Below are 10221 nucleotides of genomic sequence, written 5' to 3'. Positions count from 1 at the left end.
CCATCACTGGACTGATACAGTCTAGTGATACTAGCAGGACCACAGGGCAACGGCTAATTAATGTTAATTATCTAGAACAATTCTGTTCACATTAGCACGGAGGCTTCAAATTAGCCAACTATCATAAAAACTATAAAACAGTGGTTATGGAGAGAAGGTTATATTGGTAATTTCTGATTTTAAAGTTTCTCTTGTGTTATTTTTAAGGGGCATTAACATGATCAGTTAGCCTCCCTTTTTATCTGTTGCATTCTTGATTTAATTCAGCGTGAATATTTCTGTATCAAGAGTATTAAATTTGTTCTATGGCAATTTTGGGTTGTTTCCTTACATTCTGAACACATTTCCCTCATGAACATGTACAAAATCAAACCGAATCACACAAGTCCAGAGGAAGTTTCATTAAATAAATTTATTTGTTAAAATAATTTAACTCCAAATACAACTGTTGAATTTGCATTGAGTTATAACTACAATTCATGTTTTAATCGAAATGTCAAGGTTTAACAACTGACATTGTTACAAAACAATAAACTGTTGTTCAATTTTAAATGGTCAGTTGTATTAGAGCTCAACAATTAACTGTGAACTATATCTCTGGGAAACCCCAAATCAATAATGATAAGTCTGTTTCCAAAACCCACTGCAGTCATTCTTGAAACCCTGATCAAGATTTAATAGATGCACAATGACACGTTAATTTAAAAAAAAAAAAAAAAGAAAGAAAGAAAAAGACCCCCACAGTCTTTAACATTTGATTGGCAAAGGAGACAAGTAAAGCTTAACAGTGCGAACACAAGACTAGTGAGAAGAACAAATAAAAAACAGAACACCCAACAGCAACAAACAATACGCACTTTTCACATTCAGACATACGCTGACAACATTCCCACTGGAAAACTCCTGAAAACGGCAGACATCCTTAGGCAATATTTCCTTATAAAGAAAAGCAAGTATCAGTAGTTTTACCACAGAAAAGTGATGGCAACTCCTAAGCGCTTAGTCAAAAGTTAAGTTCTACCTCTAAAAACCAAAGGAGAAAATCATCGAAGCACCTTTCAATAGTTTAAGGAAGATTTTATATAATGCTTTTGATCAATGCTGGCTTGTTTGGTGTAAATGGAACGAAAGGAAAAGGCATCAGTTACCATCACTATCACAGCTTAAAAAACACCCCCCACCCCAAAAAAAGATGCATCATAAAAGGAAAAAAAAAAAACTTCTAAAAAACGCTGCCTTTGTCGGAAGTGAAACAAGACAAAATGAAAACAGAAGAAAAGCTTATCACAAACAGCTAAAGAAAAAGTGGGTCTTTGGATCAAACCATAACATTTTTTAAGGCATGTTAGAAAAACGTTCACGTAACTAGTTGCTCGTCTGATCAGGGCATAAAACCAACAGCGACGCAAGGTCACCGACTTTTCTCTGTAGCCACTGTGACGTCATGTCACTTGACCCTCCTGTTCTTCAGCTTGTTAGTAACATCTCCACAAACACATTCCTTCAAACCCAGGTATATTCCTACCCAATGAAACACCAACAGGAAGAGCACAAGAGGGTTCCCATGTTTCTGAGGATCTTTGAGGCTCTGTCACTAAGCACGGAGGGCTGTGTAGAAACACTGATCAGGCAGCCAGACCGGTTCTTTGCAACGTCTATACAGTAAAAGCCCGCCTTCTTGTCTGACACAAACACTTCCGAACGAAAATCCGAAGGGTTAGATAATCTTTTCCACTTTAAGTTTTTGACATTCCTTTCATATTAACTTCTTTTTCTTGTCTGCATAGTAATCCGTAATGTAAAACTGTAGTCCTTTAGATGTTTTTAATACGTAATCTTAGTTGTCATAAATTGCTGTTAAATATGGAATTCTAAAAAAAAATCATTCTGAGAAGTTAGAGGCTTCAAATCTCAGCAGATTCACTAGCAAATATTTCTATTTCTGTGGACAAATCATACTTCTTGAATCTCGGATTTCTCTAAATGTTTTGAGTTGAATCAACTGTGACATACAGAGCTTGGTTCCAAGAAAACAGGTTGGAACTTTCTGTCCTGTAAACGAGGTGCTTCCCCGTTGGGGGTTGTAAGAAAACACTATGCTGAAGAATGGAAATATTCACAATTCAAAGCATCTTTCATGATCACGGCCTGGTTGTATCCACGAATCTGTTTTCTCATCTGTGAAAAGTACTATCTACCTTTCTGCCATCCTCTAAACTCAATGCCAGTTTACCAAACACTTGGGGGCCAGCAATGATTTCCATAATGTGTAAAAAAAAAAAAAAACCCACACAAATAATTTAAAAGGAAAAAAAATGCTTGTGATACACTATATCCTGCAGTACGGAGTCCGAGTATAGGCAATTATCTCTGACTTGTGCCAAATTCTTAGGAACAGTAAACACACATGCACACACAAACACACACTCTTCGCTCAGGTACACACATAAGACCAGAGGTTACTTGCACAAGTGTGTGAAGCCAACAGAACGTGAGGCAAGGACGTGGATCGCAGGCTCAGTGACAGTGCAGTTCCGAAGGCCAAATTTCTCTCCAGAGGATTAAGCTCAAGATACGCTCTTCAGCATTTACAACTCTGAAATTGGTTGAAAACCCTTCTATGCTTGATTGTAAAAACTTAGGAATAGGTTTTTCCTGTGCCATTAGTCATGCAAATGATAACTACTTCAGGGCTATGAAAACCGAGGCTCGGAGCACCTTTTCAAAACAAAATACTTACTCCAGCTTTATTGGCCACTTCAGTAATCAGGGCAAAACTGTTGTTAAGAAAATCTTTATATAATTCCCCAGGAAAATTAAAGATAAAAGGTTTTTTTATGGGTGGTTTTTTTTTTTTTTTTTTGGGTCCCTTGCCTTCCACCCTATAATTTATGTTCTACTTTTAAACCCAAATTATTTCACATGGTTATTCAATTTTTAGGTGCCTGCAGTAAAGCTCTGCTACAGGAAACTTGATTTTGAAAGCAGGTTAGCCAAGAATCACACCACAACCATAGCCCTTAAAGGCAAGAAGGAATTTGCTGCTCTGACGAATGTAAAAATGCAAGATATTTATACTGTCCTGTGAGGTTTCCGCAAATGGGAACGTGTGGATGCAACATGGCTTCATTTTCCTTACGCGATGGTACTAGTTCATCACCAGAACACATCTTGCGAGTAAGGCTAGGCAATCTTCCCGTGACAGTTGCTTCCTTCTTGTTCAGTAAAGTGATTAAGACCACCCCTGCTTCGGGAACAGAGGGTGGGCTCAGGGTTTTAATGGGGATCAAACCCTCTTGAGAGCCTCCATCTTCTGCGGCCAAGCAGGTGGTTTTTACACATTCTAAAGCCAGACTCTGTTCTTCTACACGACCTATTCTGACTTCTGCTCTGTCAAGGACTGATGCGCGGGTTAGTTCTGCGTCACAAATTAGGATAACATCTACAATTAAGCATCAATTTTGAGAAACGGGAATATGTCAGCTGAGGGAAGATTCGCTCCCTGTAATGCTGTCAGTAGGCCAGCTGTTGTTATCTTACTTGACGGGATACATTGGTTAGAAGCACTATCTCCAGTCCTGAAATTCAGTACTCTCCTAGGAAAATATTTCTCCTTTAAATTTTTTTTTTTAAGAAGACAAAATATTTTAACTGTAAGCGGTCATAGGGATTCTTCCGGTTTCTCTCTCATGGTTACTTTTAATTTATACGATAGTTGCTTCTGTCAACCCAGCGACAATGCCATCACGGCTTCTGGAGGCGATCACCCTGTAGATCGATCGGCTATGCCTTAAAGTTGCAGGTGCACACAGGAGACGGAGGACTGTGGTGAAGACCGGAGTTCCTGAACCCAAATGTTACTCAAGAGATATCAACTGACAATCACTGCTCGATGCTGAATAGGGGGGGCTGTTTCACTGTGGATTCACACCACACATCCTACGTGCTCCACAGTCAGGCAGATGAAGTGTGTGTCACCTGTGGTGGCGGTGTCACCTGTGTGTCCTGTCCAGGACAGCCGTGTTCGAATGCTATTGTATGTTACATGCAGAACAGCACGGGTCGTCTTTGTCAGGCTGTGCCGCATAGTTCATCTGCCTCACGATTTCTGCGAAGAGTTCATCTACCATTGTTTTGCTCTTGGCGGAAGTCTCCATAAAGGGGCAGCCCCACTCTTCCGCAAGGGCTCTGCCTTCATTAGAGGACACTTCTCTCTCACTTTCCAGGTCCACCTTGTTCCCCACCAAGATGACTGGCACTTTCTCATACCTGCAAGACAGTAAACGACACACACGACATGTGGAAGTTAGCAGGAAGTTCAGCGGCCAAACCACATTTTCTCTTTTGTCGTTCTATTCTACTACACATTATTCCCTTTCATTGAGTGAAAAATTATTTGCTTCACTTGGCTTGACATCTACCTGAGGGCATTCAGAAGCAGAAGTGGATCGTAAATGGGTTTTCTGAAAATGAGGTTAATTCATCAATTATACATCTTTTAAAATCAATTTACCTTTCCAGATATATTTGGAAAATTATTCTCAGAATCTCAGAATAAGTCCTGTTAGGTGGATTAATTTTAATTTTTTTCATTCTAAGAGAAGCTTACTCAAAACTCAGTTGATGAGGTAATAGCTCTACTGAGTAAACAAACAATTCATAATGGTCAGCCGTTTACTCTGGTCCATAGACATACTGGTCATGCGCAAATAGGTCCTGAATGTGAAAAAAGATAGGAGAAATCATTAGGAGAGAAACTATCAAATAAAACTCTACTCTATGCCTTTATAAAACTGTCATAGACTGGCCAGTTGAAAGATCATCATGAAAATCCTTTTCAGCCTGATAAGGATTAAACCTCTCAACCAAGAGCTTTATTTGATGTTGTCTCTTCTTTTCCTTCCTGAACAGAATGGGTGGGTCATAGACAGGAGGTTTGTGTCACCTTCCTCCCTGTCAGATGTAGAAACCTAAGCCCCCCTGGACTGATTTAAGAGTTCAGGCCTGACGTGGATGGAACTAGAGGGTATTATGCTGAGTGAAATAAGTCAATCAGAGAAAGACAACTATCATATGATCTCCCTGATATGAGGAAGTTGAGAGGCAACATGGGGGGCTTGAAGGGTAGGAAAAGAATAAATGAAACAAGATGGGATCGGGAGGGAGACAAACCATACAAGACTCTTAAGGTCACAAAACAAACTGAGGGTTGCTGGGGGAGGGGGGTCGGGAGAGGGTGGTGGGGTTATGGACACTGGGGAGGGTGTGTGCTATGGTGAGTGCTGTGAAGTGTGTAAACCTGGCGATTCACAGACCTGTACCCCTGGGGCAATAATACATTATATGTTAATAAAAAAATAGAAAATTATTAAAAAAAAAAAGTTCGGGCCTTTGGGAGGTGATGAGGTCATGAATGGGACTCCTGCCCTTTTGTACCTAGAAGAGATAGGAGAGTACTCCTTTGTTCCTACTGCTGTGTGAAGACACAGCACAAAGATGAGTTTATGAACTAGGGACGCGGACCCTCATTGGACCTGGAATCTGCCAGAGGCTTGGTCTTGGACTTCCGGCCTCCAGAACCCTAAGAAATGAATTCCTGTTCTTTAAGCCACACAGTCTATGGTACTTTTGTTATAGAGCCAGACAGACTAACATAAGATGACTGTGAGTTACGACATGAAAAGGATCGACTATAATAAAGATAAGAAACGATATGAAAGGTTAAGCAAGAAGAAAGGCCCTACATCATATTGGTACCTAAAGATGATTCTCTTTTCGATGCTCACTCCCCGTTTAAAAATACATGGTGCTACGCTGCATGTTTATTTACTATTTTTGTTTACATTTGTTGTAAGAAATGTTGCTAATATATTTTCATAAGGCTATCGTTTTTACTTTAAACACCACTTTACAAGCTTCTTGTGATTTCACAGTGTAAATCAATGTGTGCTAGTGTGTGTGTGTGTGTACTCTCCCCTAAGCAGGGTGCATCTCTAATTTATAAAGGAAGCAAACTGCAAAATTGCACACCAGTGATAACAAACGTGACTGGACACAGCAAATCGGCTGGAAAACCGTCAGGTGCTTGAGACTCAGAGTTTTATTTATTTTTTTATCATTCAGGAAACTGATTGAGGGCCGGTGGTTACAATTAGTGAGAATACTTGCACAACTCTACCATCCTGCTCAAACGGGTTTCTCCCCTCACTCTAACTTGTAAAGTAAACTATATTCCCGACAAAGGCTCACTTTCTTCTGGGCACTAGATGGAATGGAGAGCGGTTTCAACAAGAGGGCACGCTCCAGGCAGCGTGCCACGTGGCAATCTGGAACATAAAAACAACTGAAACGTGTGGGGATAACAGTATTGACAGTTAATCTAGAGCTTGGGTATCATTTCTGCAGGAAATGGATTTGGACAATTCCCATTTCTATCAGGGACTTTGTATGAATTTACGGGGCATCGACTGTGACGTCGTCCTACAGAGTGGTTCTGAAAACAGGACACAAGATCCTTTCGCACCTTCCAGGACTCTTACCTACAAACATCTCTGCATAGCCTGTGGCCCTAGGAAGGACAAATGGCAGCAAGAGGGAGCCGCGTTGCAGACCCCATGGCCACTCTGCACACAAGCCCTCCCGACCCGCTGTGCGGAGAAGCCTGGCAGGAGCTCCCAGCGCCAGTCCTAGCAGGACAATGTCACTCCCCTATTTGACTTGCAAAGATGTAACTGCGTTTCATTTATCTCAGGAGTATAGATGCCACAGTATGTTTGACAACACTTGGTTTGGCAGTGAGGTTAACATAAATATTAACACAATTTGGTTAATGTATTAGTTGAATTTAATTAGGTTAAAAGTTAATTTCAACCTCTGTTTACAAGACTTAACAAAACGGAGAGTGAGAAGACATCCCTTTCTGTTATGAGGTAAGCAATACATATTTAAGAGAATATTTTTTAGTTTAAATACAGTAATATATCATGTTTTATTTGTAAAGACGCATTTCTTACACTCATTTAAAAAAAACCACAAATAGGGGCACCTGGGTGGCTCAGTGGGTTAGGGTCTCTGCCTTCGGCTCAGGTCATAATCCCAGGGTCCTGGGATCGAGCCCCGCATCGAGCTCTCTGCTCGGAGGGGAGCCCGCTTCCCCTCTCTCTCTGCCTGCCTCTCTGCCTACTTGTGATCTCCTTCTGTCAAATAAATAAATGAAATATTAAACACACACACACACACACAACCCCCACAAATACGTGGGTTTTCAAAATTCGTAAAAATACCAAATCATTAACAGTTGTATGATACACAGTTTGAATCAAGAATCTTAATGTTCCCAACAGATTCTTCAAAGGTAAACCAGAACACTGCGAACATAGGTCCCTATGTAACAACATCTGATGACTATCACATGAAGATGACAACTTAGTATCAGGGAGCCTGTCCATCATACCGCTGTTTGAATAGTCAGTGGTCTTTTCTTTTTTCTTTTTTTTTTTTAATTAATTTTTTATAAAGAGCCAACACGCTAAAAATGCTAGAGAGATCCAGACTGATATCCTCAGAAGACTTTCAAAGACTAAATAAGGTCTTCGGGGAAAGGTATTATGTACATTCCAGAAGAGCAGACGGTGAGAAATTTTTGTCTCTTTCTGTTAACATGAAAATATGACACCGGAGAAAAGATTCTAAAGCAGGATTTGGAGGCTCAGCTTCCAGCCCTGCTGCGGAGACTGCGAGACTGGGGAAACCATTCACTCTCCTCACCTGCATTTCCCTTGTCAGTAAAGACGGAGAAAGAGTATCTATTCCTACTCACCGCAAGGGCTGCTGTGAAGCTCACGAGACACCCTTGAAACATGAGAGTACTCCACCCCTGCAGGGCGGCGCTTCTCTCCCCTCCTCCCCCTGCTTCTCCTGGGGTCGGAACAAGAGAAGCTGATGGGCATGAGGAGCTCCTGGGTACACACGGGCAGAATAGACTGACCCGGAGTCACAGATGGAAGCAGCCACCTGCCACCAGCCTTCCCCGTCTCTGGACCCCATGCCGAGCATGAGGGTAACCAGGGACAGGCAAAGCAGGAGAGCCTTCTCCAAATACGGGTATCCAGAGGGGAAGGGAACATGAGTCTTTGGGTTGGGATGGGAGAATGGGTCCCACATGTGGGGTGAGATTTAGAGAAAGCTGGATCTGCGTGAAGGCAGGCAGGTGAGAAGGCAAAGGGAAAGCAGCAGAGCCTTGCGTTGACGGAGTAGAGGAGGACGTGGGGAAACCGTCCCCACCAGCTGGTGCCAAACAGTGTCCTAAAACACCAGGAAATGACGCCAGGCCAGGACTCAGTCCCAGAACTGCTTCCAACTAGCTCTGTGAGTTTAGAAAATTAACTTCATCCCATGGTTCTCCAGTTTCTTGAACCATAACGTGAGCTGGACTAGGTCATTTCTAAGGGGCTCTTGAGCTAAAAATCAGAACTTAGTGGGCCACTCCCATAATCACCACACGTCATTTACCCAGCGATTGCGGAGAGCTCAGCACTCTTCTCACCATGACCCCGACAGGCCGATCTCTACAAGGGATGTGAAATGCACAGCAGGACTAAGGCCGAAATGTAGGGGAAACCTCAGATCTTGTTGGGGACAAGATCAAGCAGTAGAGGCTTCCAACTCTACCAGTGGAGCGACTCTGGCCAGTGAGCTGGGACTCGGGACCTCAGATGTGGGACAGTCTGAGCTGTGGGACTGTGGAAGGCCCTACTGAAAGCCAAGAACTAGCGAGAAACAATCAAGGCATCATATACTGATGCATCTGCTTAGCACACAATTATTTGATAAGAGCCTACTACGTGCCAGATGCTGTTCAAGACACTTAAGATACATCGAATGAGCAGAACAAAGATCTTTGCCCTCACAGTGATGACAATCTAGCCGAGAAGACAGACATATGACAATAAACACAGTAAATAATTCCTGAAAGAGGTGAAGGACACTGGAGGAAGGAAAATGTAGGTCCGAGTGGGGACTGGGTCACAGGTGCAATTTGAAATTAGATGATCAGGGTAAGCCTCAGGAAGGTGGGAGCGAAGACATGATGGGAGTCGGGAGTTTGCCTAGTGGCTGCTGGGAAAGAGCATTCCAGTATGGAAGCAACCCTCTACTGCAGGGAACTAGCTCACTGGAGGCTAAAGAGAACTTGGGAACCTGGGTGGCAGAAGTGGCCTTGGAAGACAAATGGGACATTTACGACAGGGTCAACTCTATTATTTAGGAAGCCGAGGTGGTGGTAGATAGCAGGTGATGGCAGTTCCCTTCGTTCTATGTTCTAGATTTGTTAACAGTCCTACAGGTCACCTTCGATCCCCCCCCACCCCAACTAACATCATTTGGGAGTGAAACCAAAGATGCACAATTCCAACAAATATTCAGTGGCCGTGTTGCTGTTAACCTGGTCATGAGGATAAGCTCCTTGTCCACGTCTTAAACATCAGCTGCTTTCTCTTCAACTCGAGCAGATCTTCCTTGACATCTTCTTTATGAGCACAACACGTTTTACCAACATGCCTTTTCATACCACTTCTCGTACTCACGAGCAGGATTACGTAACGTACTGATAAGTAAAACTGGTTCTTTTAAGCAGGTCAGCTTGATGCACTGAAGGGAACACTGGAAACACAGGCCCTGGCAGCACCTAGCTGTGGACAGGCTTCTCAGGGAGGCAAGTCTGTAGACAGTTTGAAACATCTGATACCTTCCAATGGTCCTTATGTTTTCTCCTTTTTTTGGGATTTGGTAACTGCCCTGATATGTGTGTATGTGTGTATGTACCTCTAATTTGTGGTTGTGTCGAAACTTGGCCAATCACCAAAAGTACTTGAGAATGAACAAATACTGATCCCCAGGCTGTACTCCAGAGCTACTGAATCTGAATCCATGGGGTCAGGACCCGCAAAGAGCCTATTAAAAATATGTATCTATATGTGTAAGCTCTGAAGACTAATGGTGAGGTTCAGCAGGGTTGCGAAATCACTGGCCTGATCTGCTGCTTCGTGACCCCAAATAATATCATGCTTGTACAGTTGACGGTCTCCCACTGTGGCAAGTCCAGAATCAATTCCTCCTTCCCTTCACTGATTCACCAGTGAGAAGCTGCAGACAGAAAGCACTCGTGTCAGCCCCTTTAACTGTCTTCGCAGGGTGCTGTATTGTAGCATAGTCAAAGAAGGT

General features: G+C 42.6%; 1 protein-coding gene across 1 annotated transcript in view; it reads right to left on the bottom strand.

The window, feature by feature from the left end:
• Positions 1-386: 386 nt before the first annotated feature.
• The window catches only part of RAP2A (RAP2A, member of RAS oncogene family), a 35793-nt gene continuing 25958 nt past the window's right edge, over positions 387-10221 (bottom strand). Inside the window, exon 2 of the mRNA XM_047720268.1 lies at positions 387-4269. Within this exon, the coding sequence (XP_047576224.1) occupies positions 4032-4269 (238 nt within the window). The 3' untranslated portion in view covers positions 387-4031. The remainder of the gene's footprint in view (positions 4270-10221) is intronic.

Source organism: Lutra lutra, chromosome 3 (genome assembly GCF_902655055.1).
Source record: "Lutra lutra chromosome 3, mLutLut1.2, whole genome shotgun sequence".
In the NCBI taxonomy this organism is placed as follows: domain Eukaryota; kingdom Metazoa; phylum Chordata; class Mammalia; order Carnivora; family Mustelidae; genus Lutra; species Lutra lutra.
This window is presented reverse-complemented; position numbering and strand designations above follow the sequence as displayed.